This window comes from Natrix helvetica (genome assembly GCF_964273705.1).
Source record: "Natrix helvetica genome assembly, chromosome: 6".
Lineage (NCBI taxonomy): Eukaryota > Metazoa > Chordata > Lepidosauria > Squamata > Natricidae > Natrix > Natrix helvetica.
In genome coordinates, this window is record NC_138553.1 from 35,224,210 (window position 1) to 35,241,801 (window position 17,592).

General features: G+C 42.0%; 1 protein-coding gene across 2 annotated transcripts in view; it reads left to right on the plus strand.

Annotated features, from left to right (window-relative positions):
* BLTP3B (bridge-like lipid transfer protein family member 3B) overlaps positions 1-17,592 on the plus strand; it is a 71,479-nt gene that overhangs the window by 33,997 nt on the left and 19,890 nt on the right. For both annotated transcript variants that reach the window (XM_081957312.1, XM_081957313.1), the window contains exons 13-17: positions 1,480-1,673; positions 5,262-6,727; positions 7,526-7,701; positions 8,346-8,473; positions 10,683-10,833. In XM_081957312.1, coding sequence (XP_081813438.1) covers positions 1,480-1,673; positions 5,262-6,727; positions 7,526-7,701; positions 8,346-8,473; positions 10,683-10,833 — 2,115 coding nt within the window. The remainder of the gene's footprint in view (positions 1-1,479; positions 1,674-5,261; positions 6,728-7,525; positions 7,702-8,345; positions 8,474-10,682; positions 10,834-17,592) is intronic.

Below are 17,592 nucleotides of genomic sequence, written 5' to 3' on the forward strand. Positions count from 1 at the left end.
ACTCTTATGCCGCAGCCGAAGCATCTTTCGGGAGGAGGGTACTGTAGTAAGTTGTAGCAAATCCACGCTCCTCGCCTGTACCTGTTTCCCTCCCTGGGACTGCATAGCTTGAGTATGTCCCATGCTTGGACTCTCCAAGCAGCGCACAGGAGAATGACCGTTGGCTTACCTGAACAGTCGTTCTCTGGGCACTGCGGGAGAGTCCAACCCCACCCCGGGGTTTTCTCTTCTTGACTGATTGAGACGGCTGCGAGGAGCTATAAGGCCATTGGCAAGACTGACTCAGACAAGATGCACACGACTGTCACAGACCATCGCCTTCGTTTTTGAGCAGGACCTCAATGAGGAGAAGAGGTGTGGCTAAAATAATTAACTCAGTCCTTGGGCAAATAGACTGAATTTAACCCAGGCTTGGGCTCTCCTGCAGCGCCCAGAGAATGACCACTCTGGTAAGCCAATGGTCATTCCTGTCCATTTTAGTTCGCTGATTCCTAAGATTTTGATGTTCAGTCTTGTCATCTCTTGTTTGACCATGTCCAGCTTGCCTTGATTCATGGATCTTACATTCCATGTTCCTAAGGAGTATAGATCTTTACAGCATCGGACTTTCCTTTCACCACCAGATACATCCACAGCTGAGTGTCCTTTTGGCTTTGGCCCAGCCACTTCACTCTTTCTTGCGCTACTAGTACCAGCCCTCTGCTCTTCCCCAGTAGCATATTGGACACCTTCTGAGCTGAGGGGCTCATTTTCTGGCGTCATATCTTTTTGCCTTTTGGTACTGTCCATGGGGTTTTCATGGCACAGATACTGGTATGGGTTGCCATTTCCTTCTCCAGTGGATCACGTTTTGTCAGAATTCTGCTATGACCTGTCTTGGGAGGCCCCTGTACAGCATAGCTCATAGCTTCATTGAGCTATGCAAGCTGCTTTGCCATGACAAGGCAGTAAATCCATGAAGGGTTGCTGCCTTATTGTTTGCTTATTATTCATACCATAAAGAACAGTAAGTATTTAGGTGACAGTTCATTGTTGTAAAGGAAGATTAGACTGCTCAGGAGAGGACTGTGTTTAAGGACTGTCTTCCTGAATATAATAAAGTCAGAATGTGCTCAACATCACAAGATTTTTAACACCATTAAAGCGGATGGTAGAATAATTACAAAGGAACTGAAACTAGAATTGGAATGGAGTATCCTAAAAGGACTAATATCTATATAAAAAGCTATGTATTGAAATTTTTTGTTGTAAATTTCACTGGTGTTTCATATTTTTTTCAAATCTCATTTCTACTATAGCACTTATCAAAATATTATTGGAGGATAAGATCTAGTGCCACACTAAGGAAACCACTCCCATACTAATAACAGCACTGTTTTTGTTGGTACCAATATTCTTCAAGCACCTAGCTTATTATCGTCATAGTAACTCTACTTTTAAAACATTTTAGTATAATAATTTTGTTTTCATTTCCTTTAGTTCCAAATGCAAACTTGTATATTCAGCTAAATGCACTTCAGCTCACTTTGGACGAGAGAAGTATTCTTTGGCTAAATCAATTTATATTGGATATGAAACAGAGTCTCAGTCAGTTTATGGCCATGTACAAGTTAAATGACAATTCAAAATCAGAAGAACATGTTGATGTTCGAGTTGATGGATTAATGATAAAGGTACAGTTTGCAAAAGCATAACACAACATTGCTAAGTGTTTCTTTCCTATATAGAATGATACATGACAACAGTCCTTGTTTTGAAACTCTTTGAAACTGAAGCCATTTTTAAATGACAGATCATGGACAATGTGCTAGTGATTGCCTTGGTTTCTAACTTTTATGGGATATTTGGACCTTTCAGATTTTTAAATTTTCAAATTTCTAACATAGCTGAAAGAACTTGCATGTTTTTGAATATATTTCTCAGTATAACACTGATACTATATAATATTTCCAGTGCCTGTGATTGTATATTATAGATAACATGGGACTATTAGCTTTTTATAAAAGATTGTAACAGTTGTGGGAGAATACACAACATTTAAGTATATGTATTCTATGTTCATAAATTAATGGTAATTTATAAATTAATCTCCATGCTATGAGATTGGAAGTTTTAAACTTCTCCCACTCATACACAACTATGGGCAGCTTCTAAGTATTAAAGCAACAATATGTTTGTCTGGGGCAAACAAATCAAATAGCTGGACTGTTTGAACCTAAAAAGAATGACAGTATGATAGGCACATCAGAAAAGAAATATTTAGCGAATCAGTGATGTACCTGGGCTTAGAAAACTTTAAAAAGAATACATTCCTCTGCAGAATTACAGCAAGCTGAGATTTATTACTACTTTGATTTAAAACTTGACCAAAAATAATAAAACAGGGCAGGTTATAAGTAGTCAAAATATAATAATAATAATTTAATAATTTAATAAATTTCTAGACCGCCCCCTCTCCCCGGAGGGACTCGGGGCGGTATACAGGAATAAATTTAAAAACATACAAACAATCATATACCTAGCTAAAAAACAAATTAAACAACCCCTGTACGAATTTATAAAAATTAAAAACATTAAAAACAGACCCTAAAACCAATCCTAAAAATTTAGAAATAAAACTGAGGTGGGAAAGATGGAATTAGGCCAAGCCGGCTAGCTGGAATAGGTGGGTTTTAAGTTTCTGATGGAAGGAGCGGAGATCCATAGTCATTCTAATGTCGGGGGGAAGGTCATTCCAGAGGGTCGGGCCCATCACAGAGAAGGCCCTTCCCCTAGGCGTCGCCCGCTGGCACAGTCTAGTGGACGGCACCCGGAGGAATCCCTCTCTGTGTGAGCGAATCGGCTGAAGGGATGTATGGGGCAGGATACGATCCCGCAAATAACTAGGTCCTGTGCCATGGAGCGCCTTAAAAATGATGGTCAACACCTTGAAACGCACCCGAAAAGCCACAGGCAGCCAGTGTAGCCCGCGCAGGAGAGGTGTTACGTGGAAGTAGCCAGAGACTCCCGAGACTGCCCGCACGGCCGCATTCTGAACCAGCTGCAGCCTTCGGGTGCATCTCAAGGGGAGCCCCATGTAATAAAAAAGCAGTAAGATAAAAAAAGAAAAAACATTTACATAAATCAAAATACTTGTGCAAACAAAAAGTATTTAACTAGTACTAAAAAAAATGCAGCAATAGTATCACTCATGCTTACATGAGAAGTTCCATAATTGGAGACTACAAGAGAGAGAACTCGCTGCTATGCAATGTATCCAAGCTTTTTAAAAAATACTTTCTGACCATATTAAACATGGACTGGCTATTATAGCCAGAAGTGATCCTTAAACTATTTGAGACCACTCAGGGTTTTAAAGATAGGCAGATCCAATTTCTTTAGACTTAAGCCAGATCTACAATTTCTTTTTGCCCAATAATCACTTTGTCATTCCCCTTATCCTGAGTGCAAGAACAATACTCCACCTAGTCCAAGCCTAGTGAAAATACACTCCCAACTTCTGTTTTGAAAAGTACTTCAGAAGTATTGTTTTACATTTGAAGCCATGTTAAGCCATTTTGAGTATTTAATCAACTGTACTTTATTCCTGTTTAATGACATCTGCAACTTCAATTGTCTGTAGTACTTGACTTGCTCATTGTCTCTAGTAGCTGATGGATTTTTCACAATGAGTTGCTATGGTCTTAGCTAGCCAGATTCCTTTTTTCCCCTTCCAGTTGATCCAATGGCTCATAAACATCCTGGAGTCTAGTACATTCATTCCATTCCATTCTGTGGACAACCTTGTATGTCCTAGCCATCCTGTTCTTTCTTTCTTACATTGTGCCCATTGTTCTGCAATAGTCCTCCTTCCCCTAATGTTTGAACAATGTTACAAAATATCAATGAATGGTACTTTCTTGCTTCCTTGAATTTCAGCTATCAGTTCTTTATAGATGCAAAATTTCTACCCACTACAGTGGAACAAAGGAACAATTTGTTCCCTTTGCTTTAACAATGGTAGCATTGAAGCTATGGTGTAGTAGCTTCAAAGGAGAAACATGGGAAAGATGTGTGAAGTCATTCATGTATGTAACATCTGAGAAGCAAATGAACAGGAACTAGTAAAAAAGTGGCAATATTTAAAAGGAGAAGGCAGGAACTTGTAATACCACCAACACAGGAGCCAGGTAGTTGCCTTCCCTGTTTGTAGCCAGGCAACAAGAATTGCTTTCCCTTCTTGGATGGAAAGAGCAGGATAGTGGAATGATCAATCAGATACTGTGGTAGCACCATGCCTCTTTTTAAATCCCATTTTCAGGAACAGGTGGGAGAAGCATGAGAGACAAGCAATATAGGTTTCTAGGTAGAATTGCTCCTAAAGGAAATGAGTAGCCAATGCAGTTCCTTCAGAATGGATACGTTATTCCATTTGACTACATTATTCACAGTACTAGCTGTTTCAGTTTGAACTAGCTGCAACTCACACATTATCTTTAAGGTTCTTTTTTATATACTGCTTGTTAAAACTAATCTGGTCAGAAAGTTATTAGAGTATAAACTACCATAGCAAGTTTTTTCCACAGTGGCTCCTCCTCTGTGGAACATTCTCCCTTTGGAGATTAGAATGGGGCTGGCCCTGTTAGCCTTTTGGAACACTGGCTATGTTCCAATGCCTAGGATGCTGACTTGTTAAGTAGCCAAGTATCTTAGCTGATATGTGTATTTAATTCGGAAGTTTCCACTGGTTTTTATTGTTTCAAAATGGTTTTAGTATTTTAATACATTTTTGAACTTTAAGCCTCAAAGAGTCATTGACTGACGTAGCTATAGAATTCAATGAATAAATTAAAAAAAATTAGCTTGCCTATTTTATTAAGCCACAAGGCATTTCTGCCTTTATTAGCCATATATCCTAATTCTTCCTCAGGAAATTATTATTTAATGTTGTGCAACAATACTCAATTAGCAAATTCATCTTTTCCTTTGCGTCATCAACTTGATACTGAGTTGTCTTATACTTTAAATTTAAGACCAAATCCAGTACCAGCCATTGCAGACTGCTATTTTCCTCATTCTCTTGTTTAGCCGTTTTGGGGATTGTACAACCCACATTTTGTGGAGCTACATATATTAATAATTTGTATGTGTATTGATCAGATAGTCCTTGGACAATTTACTTTTCTTTCTTCTTCCTAACATTTGAAGAATATTTATTCAATGAATTCTGTTTGATCCACATATACAGTTTTCTAACTAAGTTTACCTTTTTATCATTGTAGCTCATCATTCCTTCTGAAAGGAAGCAAAAACACAAAGATGATCCATATGCAATTTCCATTCAAAGTTCTGAAATGATTGCTACAAATGCTAGACATTCAGCAAACTGTAGACACTCTGATTTGGAAGCAGCATTCCAAAACTTCAAAGACTCTACATTCTTCAGTAGAACTTTCACAGAGTTTCCCAAATCTTCTGACAATTTTAATCTTTTACATCCCATTTTTCAAAGACATGCCCATGAACAAGATACAAAACTGCATGACATCTATAGAGGTATTATTACTCCTCAACTGAATAAATGTGCACTTAAAACTTCAGCTGCATTAGATGTTTGGGCAGTGCATTTTTCTCAATTTTGGATGGACTATGAAGGAATGAAGAGTGGGAAAGGACGGCCGATAAGCTTTGTGGATTCATTCCCACTTACATTTTGGATTTGTCAACCTATGAGATGTGAACAATCACACAAAGAGCCTTTTTGCAGTCAGGACTCTCTCAACATTCTGAAAAGTGAGTCTTGTGACCTTGCTAATCGCCTGCAGCATAAAAAACGTCTGAAAGAGTATTATAGTACTGAGATGGATGCCTTCCTCACTGGTACTGAAAATTTGTGCTCCACTAATAGCACTTCGGGGTCTCAGTCCGCATATGTTGCAGACATTCATGTTTTACTTCATACTCAAAAACATGTAAGCATGCAGATAAATCATTACCAATATCTTTTCTTACTTTACCTACAAGAATCCCTTGCGTTACTCCTGGACAACTTGAGGAAGGATGTAGAGACTGTGACAGGGAATCCAGCAAAAGAGGCAAATGTCTGTATTGGGATCTTATTGAAAAGTGCTGACATAGCTTTGTTGCTTCATCCACTAATGCAAGGAAGCATGTGCAACCCTTCCATTTTAGAACAAGGAGATCCAGGGACATCAGATCCCTTACCCATGAAAAACAGAGAAGCTTATGAATCAGAAAGCAAGTTAGTTTCTACTTCTACTATACAGATGAACAATTTAGATAGTAATATTGTAACCAACCGTGGGTCTCTGAATAATCTTAATCTTCTGATAGATCCAGTTTTAAAATCAAATACTGACATGGATTTGCCAAGCGAAAGTTCATTTTTGAATGATGCAGCAGAAAAACCTTGGAGGAAAATGAATGAAGAAAGCAGTAGTGGGCTTTTCAGTCGGAGTGATTCAGGAGAAATTTGTGAGTCATTAAGTGACAATTCCTTTCCTAGAGAATTGGCTGATATGTCAAACTGCAGAGAAGACCCTATCAAAATGCTGGTGGGCAAGGAAGAAGAGAAAAGTGGTTTCTCAAATAACAAAAGTAAAGCAGAATGCTCAACTGTTAGAGTCATAGAAACTGAAACTGATTCTGCAGGACAGTCTGAGAAGTTTGAAAATGGCAAAGAAAAATTGAACACAGCAAAAATGCTTGCATTTCAGTCTTCATTAAGGTACAGAAAATATTCTACAAATTAACATGGTTTAGATCCGGGACTTAAGGGTCAGTAGAGTAAAATTAGAGAGATTAAGGATGTTCTGAGTGTTTAGATTATTTGTTGATACTACAAAGCTGGAAATTGGCTGTCAAAATTTTAATGTGTTTTTTTAGTATATTTCATTGCATCTGCTCTGTACTGTAGTCATAATTTACCAGATTAATCATTTAAATCCTGTTTTCCATACATTTCTTTTGGCAGAAGCCAGTACACCTATAGGAATGCTCCATGTAGTTCTGAATACAATATATTGGAACAATAATCAGTATGCAGTTGGAGCTGCAGAAAAGTCCCCTGTGGTTGAAATGAATCAGAAGGCATCATTATTTTTTCATACCACCTATTACATTCTTATGTTACAAATTCATTTATAAAATGGTGGTGGTTGTGAACATTGCATGGATTTCCTACAATACTTACTTTAGGAAATTTATAAAAAAATGCATTTGTCTGCTAGATAAAGGATTTTCTCTTTATCCAGGATCACAAAATCACAAATCTATCATCCTTTAATATGTACATACACTGTTGGTGCTAACTAGCTACAGGATTGTAATATGACTACTGAACGCCAGTGGGTATAATTCCTGGGTATAATTACTATTTGTGATTTCAGAATATAATTTCATAATATTTCTTTCAGAATATATTTTCATCAACATTTCTTTTAATTATATTTTTAAAGGATTTTATTTTATTTTGTAATTTTTTGTACCTTAAGTAATTATTTCCTAATATCTTTATATTAAAAAGTGGAAAGCCTAAGGAATCGTCCCAGTCCAATCTCCCTGCATTCTCTGTTTCTTATAAGAACATGAAGAAAAGTCCATCACAAGCCTCTTTGGATACCATTTCTACTGACAGTATCTTCTTTGAGGAGCACTACTTGGAAAGTGATGGAAGTGACAGCCAAAGCTTTTTGGAAAAAGGTGTTCAAACTTTCTGACACATACTTGATATAAACAGTGTTATCTCTCTTCTTCATAAGAACAAGAACTAACTTTAGTTAATGTTTTAAAAAATATTTCATAAATTTCAGATGTATCATTTTGGCCTACAGTATAATAAACAAATTACCATAATTAGAAAATATGATATATTGATGGCTCTTTCATTTGATTGGTTTAATATATCACCAAAGAGTCCGAGTTTCAGATACTGTGAATATGATTGCACGCCTAAGTTGTGGGTACTTCTTTATTTACTGTTACATTTTCAAAACTTAAAAACTTTAAAGAAGTTTTAGATAAAAAGCAAGAAAGAATTCAAACAATCAGATTTCTTTGTAGCTTTATAGCAGGAATCTGCATCCTATTTTGGTTAAACATTGTGCTGAATCTTCCTGTCTAGCTGCAGTCGCTCGGCCTATCAACTAACTGGATCAGAATGTGGTATCCTTTTTATCTCTCCATCCCATCTTACATGGCAAAATTTAATCAAATTAAATTATTTAAAATCAATTTATTTAATGTAGTTTGATATGCAACTAGATTAAACTAGCTTGAATGTTTGCATGTGAATATTCAATCTTTATTCACAAAACATCTCTTTTTTCATAATGTGAATATGCCAGCTATCTTATCCAGTAAACCAGTGGAAAATATGCGTGATGAAGGCACAGAGAATGAGAATTATGGTGAATCATCTCCAGATGTCCTCAGTGCCAATTCAGAGTGTACTCAGGATGCTAGTGAAGAAATGGTAATGCTCGAAAAATAAAGAATACTTTTATATATCTAAACAACTCTTTGGAAAACTAAAATACTTTTTTTGATTGTGGAAGGGGGGGGGGATTTAATGCATAGTCTTGATTAAAAAAATGATGCTTGCCAACAAAAATGCAACACAATTTACTACTTTACTGGTGTCATAAAAGTTAAATAAACTTCTAATTTGTACCTTAGACTCTACTACATGATTAGTTTCAAAATGCTTCAGTAACAAAAAATAAAACATTGCCTTGTTCTGTTATAATTTTCAGGAAATCGCACCTGAAATCCTAAATCCCTAGAGAAGAGGAGGCGTAGGGGCTAGCAGATTTAATTAGTTCACAAATAGTCCCCTGTCTTATCTCCAGACAAGATGGATATATTTGGTTGGTAGAAGGGCTATTTGGGAAAATTTGCTTAGTTTTAGTTTACTTTATTGTCATTGCACCTCGTACAATGAAATTAAATGCCATCTTCAGTGTACATTATATATATTATAACTATAAAAATAAAACACAAATACACATCCTTCACATTCTATACAATTGAATTGAAAACCCATGATATTGTATTAATATGGGGCACTTATATGGGGCAGTCCTATTCTTCAAGAGTTACAGTGGTGCTTTAACATTTGTGAACCCTTTTTGATTTTCAATGTCATCTGTTGTCTACACATGTTCTAAAACTAGATAAAGAAAATCCAATTAAAACAAAGAAATAAAAAACATTATATTTATTCATTTATTTATTGAGCAAAATGATCCAAAGCTACATGTTTGTGTGTGGCACAAGTATGTGAGCCTTTGCTTTTAATAACTGATGTGCCCTGCTTGAGCAACAGTAACCAACTAAACATTTCTGACTTTTGATCAGTTCTACACATGGGCTTGGAGGAATTTTAGTTGATTCCTCCGAATAGAACAGCTTCAGTTTAATGAGGTTGGTGGACTTCCTCTTGTGGATTACTTCAGGTTCTTCCACAACAGCGTTTCTATAGGATTAAAGTCAGTCAGAACTCTGACTTGATCATTTCAAAACATTGACTTTTTTCTACTTTAACTACTAACTAATCTTTGGTGATAAGACTTGTATGTTTTGGGTCATTGTAAGATAGTCAGCAGAACTTTCTAGGAGCCATATTTAAATTCTGGATTTCTATTACAAGTAATCTTTGATTTATGACCATAATTGAATCTAAAATTTTTGTTGCTAAGTGACGCAGTTGTTAAATGGGTTTTGCCCCATTTTGTGACCTTTATTGCCACCGTTGTTAGGTGAATGACTGCAGTTGTTAAATTAGTATTGTAGTTGTAAAGTGAATCTGGCTTTCCCATTGACTTCAGTTGTCAGAAGATTGCAAAAGCTGATCACATGACCCCAGAGCACTGCCACTGTCATAAATATGAGCCAGTTACCAAGGGTCTGAATTTGATCATATGTCCATGGAGTTGCTGCAGCGGTCATAAGTGAGAAAAATGGCTCTAAGTCACTTTTTTCAGTGCTGTTGTAACTTCAAATGGTCATAGAATGAAAGGTTGTAAATCAAGGACTACCTATACTAAACTTCCAGTTGCATTGATTCTGTTTGAGGTACTATATTGCCTGTAACAAATGCTTATATAGTAGATCATTAGAATGTATTACACACACACACACACAAATATATATGTGTGTGTGTGTGTGTGTGTGTGTGTGTGTAATTTGATGAATATATAATTAGTATATTTGATTTAGCAAAGCATCTTTTCAGTATCTTGTAGCTAGAAATATTAAAAATCCAAACAAATGTGAAACAGACTCTAGTAATTGTTATTAGCATCTATTATACTTCTAACTTAGATCAGATATAAACAACTTTATTTAGCAGGATACAGAACATTTTGAGATCAAAATGCTTTGCCTAAAACCCCCACAAAATGTCTCAAGCTATTTCACCCATCCTGTTTTGTTTCAAACTTGAAACATTTATGGAATGCTGGGAATAATACATGTTAAACTTGAAAAAAATGTTTTTAACAAAAAATGAAGTATTTCAAGTTAAAAACATTTTGAATGTGAAACATTTTGTACAACCCTAATTCGCAGAGTGAGCATCAAAATTTCCTAAAACTACTAAATTATGCAGACAAAGTATTTGAAAAGTTAAAAAAAACGTGTCTAAATCTTAATAGATTATCTGCTTTTTGTTTTGTTGACAGATGTCAGTGGTAGTTTTTAAAATATTTGGTATTAATGGTGAAATAGACATCAGAGGTGAAGACACAGAAGTATGCCTTCAGATAAATCATGTTTTAACAAATCAGCTGGGCAATATCAGTGTTCGGCATTATCTCTGCAACCGAACAGCAGGTAAGAAATAACACACAAAGGCACTAACAGTATTTTCATTTTAATCTTGAACAACTTCTCTTTTTGGTAATGGATTATGAAAAATACATTATCATGTTGGACACATACAGTTTAGAGGCCTATAAATATGTATACGTTACTTTTTTAAAAAAAAACTGAAAACTGACTACTTTTTTTTAAACTTCAGAAATTGAAACTACCATTTTTCTTGTTGAGCACTTGCATCAGCTATATATAGTTTTTTTAATTAAAATTTTTATTTTCAGACAAACACAAACACACAACACATATAACATAAAAGCCTCTTCAATTACACACAGTGTGTCAATTGATTACAAAGTCTCTCTGTGTCCTTTCCGTGGTCCTCACTTGAATTTTATCAAAATTCACATATTGACAATCAAGATATCTTTGTATACATTGTTATTATGCTTCCTCCTATTCTAAGTCATTCAATCATTTTAGCATTGATACAATTCTCTAATAGTTTCCAATTCTATGTTATTTTTCCCATTATTAGTATCATCAGTCTAATATACATGTATACAAATTGTTATATTCTCCTGAAATCATCCAATGATATTACGTCTTTCTAATCTATTCTATGTAGAATGATTTAACTTTTATAAAAATGCTTTTCAACATCATCACCATATCCTCACTTACAGTATTGTATAAAATTTCATATTATCAATCCAGTATATATAAATGCTTTGTTATCATTATTAATCATTTATTTGACTATAGCTATTATTACATTGTACATAGCACTCAAAATTTAACTACATTTAACTAAAATTTATTGTGACATTTCATTTCATCATCCTGTATCCTTCCAGAGATAGTGTAGTCCAATATCTCTTGCCATTTGCAAAGTCTGTATTCTAAATGTTTTCTTGATAAGTCTTATGTGCACTTCTCTTAAGAACTTGTTGTTCATTATAAGAATTCGAAACCCTTTATCTGCTCTGTTTATCAGCTTCACTTTTGTTATCATTAGTACTTTTGCCGAGATTACTCTCATTATTTCTGCCAATTTTCTCTCCTTTCTTCATCTATTTTCTGACATCCGAAATGAAGATACGGTTCCTCAATTTTTCCTTTCCGTATTTCACACCTGTCATTTCCCTCTACTCTCAGTTTGCTGTCAGTGTCAACAATTTTCTTATCACTTTCATATGTTTCTGTTATTTTTTCAGCTCTGTCCTCAAACTTCATTGCTGTCCCCATACTTTTTATATTTTGATCTATAATTTCAAATCTCTTTTCAATTTTCCAGTAGAGTGGAGGGAGGGGTCACTGAAGGGTTATTACAGCCTGATTGGTCCATTTGACTGAGAGAAAACTTCTTAGCCTTCGGCTTCTCCCGTTGGCTCCCAGTTTCCTCTCAGTCAGAAGGTCCATCAGACTATAGTTTGGTTCCCAGTGATTGTGAGTACTATCTTAGACAGTTTTTCAGACATTGGATATTTCAAATTTAAAGAAAACGTAGAGTAGAAGGAGCTGTGCCCAGTGGGACATCTTCCTCTGTCCCAATTAAGCAGGGAGAGCCGAGTAAGACTTTCTCCTCGCATTCTTAATTTGCAGTCTGGGCTTTTTCTTCCCCCCGGCTGATTCCTGGAGTCTCGGGCGTGCCGGGGGATTTACAGCTCCCAACTCCTCCCCCGACGACCCGTTAATCAGCCGCAGCGCCGGCGGCCCTTTTTGCCGGGCGTGAAGACCGGCGACAAGAGATTTAGAGCTACACAACGATTGTGGGGTCGCTTGGCCATCTGAACGGCCGGGGAGGCAAGCGGCGGCGCGCGCGCCATTTTAGCGGCCGCCTGAAGATAAAAAACGGCCGCAACTCAAGCCGGCGGCCATTTTGAGCACGTGGCAGGCCCTGACTCAATAAGCTTTAACGAAGGGGCATCGCAGGCCCAAGCTGAGCTGTTTCAACCCAGCACCGGGCTCAGAGACTACAAGGACTTTGCCTGCTTATCAGTCATTTCATCCGTGCACGTGAGTGGGGCGATGGCAGCGCGTTCTGAAGTCGCTCAATCCGCAACTGCCCAGACCCCAGAAGGGGAGTCAGGCCTCACAGTCTCAGCTAGGCCTCGAGCTTCTCGGCCTACCACTGAGGATAGACCTTCCAGGGCTAGACAAAGGGACGAGCTTAGGCGTTCCAGAGCCCTTGAAAGGGCCATTGAGAGGGCAGAAAAGAGGCAGGCTAGGGATCCCAGACCTAGATCTAGATCCCCCAGGTCGGAAGCCCCTTGCCATTCCCCCTCTGTCAACAGGGGATTCAGCCCTTCTTCTCCATCTTCCTCCTCAGCCAGATCAGTTAGGAGTGAAGCCCGAGGGGCTTCCCCCCATTCCCCAACTCCCCCTGGGACAGGGGGCTTGGATGGAGATGACCCTTTGGAGGGCCCCTCTGCAGGTTCCTCGCGGGGTAGGAGGCCCCACAGGGGCCATAGTTCCCGGGATTATGATTCTGACTGGGACGAGGAGGATCTAGAACACCTCCCTGAGAATCTTAAAAGATTAATCTCTGCAGCCATTGCCAAGGGAATAGCTCAAAGGGACAGGCCTTCCCGGCATGGCAAGATTACTCCTTTCAGTAGGAACAGGTCCAGAACTTCTTCTCCTTCCCTCATGAGCGAGGTCTCCTCCAGAGAAGAGGCCCGGCGTCAGGACGACTGGGGTTTCTCTGAGGAGGAGGATGCAGCCACAGACCAGCCCACCTCCTCCAATTTATTCATCCAGGCCATGTTTAAGCCCCTACTGAAGAAGGCCAGGAGGACCACTAAGGTAGGCACAGGGGACCCCACAGTGCCCCCGCCCAGGGATCCGGATATGGTGATGTTCTCTAACACGGCCACCAATAAAGAGGAGATCCCTGCCCCTCCGTTGTTCCTGGAAGTAGCCACCAGTCAGTGGGCTAGGCCTTCAAATTTTTCCCCCCCTGGCAGCAATGACAGGCGGGCTTATAACATGGAAAAGGCCTTCCTTCAGGCCATCCAGCTTCCGGCCATAGATCAACCAATAGCTGCCCTGGTCTCGTCTTCCCCAGTGGTCTCGGGGGATGCCGCAGATAAGCTTAAGCCGGAGGATAAAAGGGCGGAGCTCACCCTGCGGAAAAATTACAAGGCCTCCGCATGGGCAATGCGGGCGGCGGCGGCCGCCTCGTATTTCAATCGCACGACCGTTATGTGGCTCCGCCAACTCCAGGATCGTATCCCGATCCAGGATGACCGCATCCATCAGGATTTAACTAAAATCATGGCGGCCTGCCAGTACTCGGCCGACGCAACCCTGGATGCGATGCGATTCGGCTCCAGCGCCTTGGCCACCTCCGTGGCCGCTCGCCGACTCCTTTGGCTTAGAAATTGGCAGATCGATAATAAGGCCAAATGGGATTTAGTAGCTGCCCCTTTCGCGGGCCCCAATCTGTTTGGGTCTGCCCTAGACCCAATCTTGGTGGAGAATAAGGATAAGAAGAAGGTGATGCCCACCTCCACCAAGAAGGCCGAAACTCGTAGTCACCCGTATCGCAGGCCTTCCTTCAGGACTTATGACAGGGAGCAGGAGCCCCGTTTTCAGCAGTACAGGCAGGATAGGCCATACAACAGACAAAGTTTTCAGGACCGCTCCAGATACCAGTCCCAGTCCAAGCGGCCCTTTCGCGGGGGGGGCGGCCGTCCCTTCCGCAGAGGGAAATGACTCAAATCCGAGTCATCCCATAGGCGGCCGCCTCGCGTTATACGCGGACAAGTGGGACCAGATCACAACAGACGGTTGGGTCCGGGCGACCATTCGCCACGGCCTAAGGTTGGAATTCCTCTCCTATCCCCCGAGGCGCTTCAAGGTTTTCTCCCCATCCCGGGATCCGGAACGCCGTCATCTCATGGACCTCGCCGTTTCACACCTTCTGGAAATCAGAGCGGTGGAGGTCGTTCCGGAACCGGAGAGGGGGCGGGGCTACTATTCAAATCTTTTTGTAGTCCCGAAGACCTCGGGGGGTTGGAGGGCGATTCTCGACCTGAAGCGTCTGAATCAGTTTCTAGTTTACAGGCGCTTCAAGATGGCCTCCCTCAAATCAATCTTGCAGGGCATTCGAAAGGGGGATTATATGGCCTCGGTAGACCTGACGGAGGCCTACCTTCACATCCCCATCCTTCGATCTCACCGTCAATTTCTGAGATTTTCCCACAAGGGCAGACACTATCAGTACCGGGCCCTGCCATTCGGCCTGGCCTCGGCCCCTCGGACGTTCACCAAGGTCCTGGCGGCTCTGGCCGCTTACCTGAGATCCATTCCAGTCAGGCTCCAGTGTTACCTGGACGACGTCTTAGTGCAAGCAGGGTCTCTTCCCAGAGCCAGGGCAGACCTCCAGCTGACCATCCAGTGGCTCCAGACGCTAGGTTTCTCAGTGAACTTTCCCAAGAGCCATCTATCCCCATCCAGACAGATTCTGCATTTAGGGACAGTGATAGATTCCCAGTCGGGTCGGGTCCGCCTGTCCCCAGACCGCTTACACAGTCTGACGCAGTTGATCAGATCAATCAGGGCAAAAAGGTCCGTTTCCACCCTGACTCTATCACAACTCCTGGGGAAGATGGTATCCTGCATAGGGATAGTTCCCTGGGCCCGCCTGCATCTGCGCCCCCTTCAGTGGGCCTTAATACCGGCCCAAAGGAGAATGTTGAGCAACTCTCTACGACCGCTTCGCTTAACGTCGGAAGTGAGACGCTCGCTCAAGTGGTGGATGTCCCCAGCATTGCGACAGGGGGCCTCTATTTGGGAGCCGGAGAGAGTACAAGTCACGACGGACGCGAGCCTTTACGGCTGGGGGGCCGTGATGGGGTCCGACATGGCCCAGGGACGTTGGACTGCCTCGGACCTCAGACACAATATAAATTGGCTCGAACTCAAGGCCGCGAGACTGGCCCTCCGGACTTTCAACCGCCAGCTACAGGGGCGACATGTCCTACTACTTACGGACAATGTAGCGACGAAAGCTCATGTAAACCGGCAAGGCGGGACTCATTCCCGAGCCCTCTGGCGGGAGGCACAGACATTAGGCCTATGGGCGGAGAGACACTTGGCCTCCATTGCGGCAGAACATATTGCGGGGACGTCCAATCACCAGGCAGACTGGTTGAGCCGGGCGACTCTGGACAACGGCGAGTGGCAGCTAGATCCAGAGTTGTTTCGAAAGATCTGCCTCAGGTTCGGCAACCCCCTGGTGGACCTGTTTGCCTCCCCCAGCAACACGCAGCTGCCGAGATTTTTCACCAGATTCAAGACCCCAGCTGCAGAAGGAGCGGATGCTCTCAGGACCCGGTGGCCTCCGGGTCTCCTCTACGCCTTCCCTCCCCTTCCCCTCATTCCCAGAACCATTCGGAAGGTAGTCACAGAGAGGGCATCCGTCATTCTGTTAGCCCCATATTGGCCGAGGAGACCATGGTTTGCGGACCTGGTCCAGCTCTCGGTCGTAGATCCCTGGAGAATCCCACCGGAAGAGGTAGTCTTGTATCAGGGGGTCTTAGTTCACCCAGAGCCGCAGTGGCTGCATCTGACCGCGTGGCTCTTGAGAGGGGATTGCTGAAACGGAGGAAGCTGTCATCGGGGGTCATAGCCACCTTAGAGGCAGCTAGGAAACCGTCCACAGTGAGAATCTATAACGCCACCTGGTCGGCCTTCGCGAAGTGGTGTAGCCCCAGGGGGGTGGATCCAGCCAGGGCCACGGTTCCAGACGTTCTAGAATTTCTTCAAAAAGGATTAGAGGATGGGTTGTCCCATAATACTCTCAAGCGACAGGTAGCGGCCTTATCCACTATATTAGGAGGGGAGGGTCCCTCTACCCTCTCTCGCTCTCCGTTGGTGAAGAGGTTCCTTAAAGGGGCGGCCAACATCCGTCCGCCTCCGGTCCATAGATTCCCTACATGGGACCTTACCATCGTCCTGAAGGCACTGACGGGGTCTCCCTTTGAACCGCTCAGGTCGGTCCACATGCGCCTCCTATCACTGAAGGTAGTGTTTTTAGTGGCCATTACATCGGCCAGGCGTATCTCTGAGTTGGGGGCCCTTTCTGTTAGAAGCGACCTTTGCATGATCCACCAGGACAGGGTGGTATTGCGTTTAGACCCTTCGTTCATTCCGAAGGTCAATACCCTGTTTCATAGGGCCCAGGAAATTGTCCTACCTAATTTTTGCCCCAATCCAACAAGGGAGAGAGAACAGGCGTGGCATCGATTGGATGTACGCTGGGCCCTCCGTATTTATCTGAAACGGACGGAGGGCATTCGTAAATCCGAGGCGTTGTTTGTCTCGTTTCACCCAGGTTCCCTAGGCAAAAAGGTCTCGTCTTCCACTATTGGGAGGTGGATCAGGTTGGCCATCGTTGAGGCCTATGGAGCCTCAGGTAAATCTCCCCCGTCGGGGATTACGGCCCACTCTACTCGCAGTGCGGCCTCCTCAGCGGCCTGGGCCACAAGGGCGCCCTTCGAGGACATCTGTCGCGCGGCCACCTGGGCCTCCCCTACTCCTTTCATAAAACACTATCGCCTAGACTCTTATGCCTCGGCTGAGGCATCCTTTGGGCGGAGGGTTCTCCAGCGGGTGGTGGCCGATCCTCCCCCTGAGACCCAGTCTCCCCTCCCTGGGACGTAGCGTGGGTATGTCCCTTCAGTGACCCCTCCCTCCACTCTACTGGAAAAAGAACGTTGGTCTTACCTGAACGTCTTTTTCGGGAGAGTGGAGGGAGGGGTCACTCTC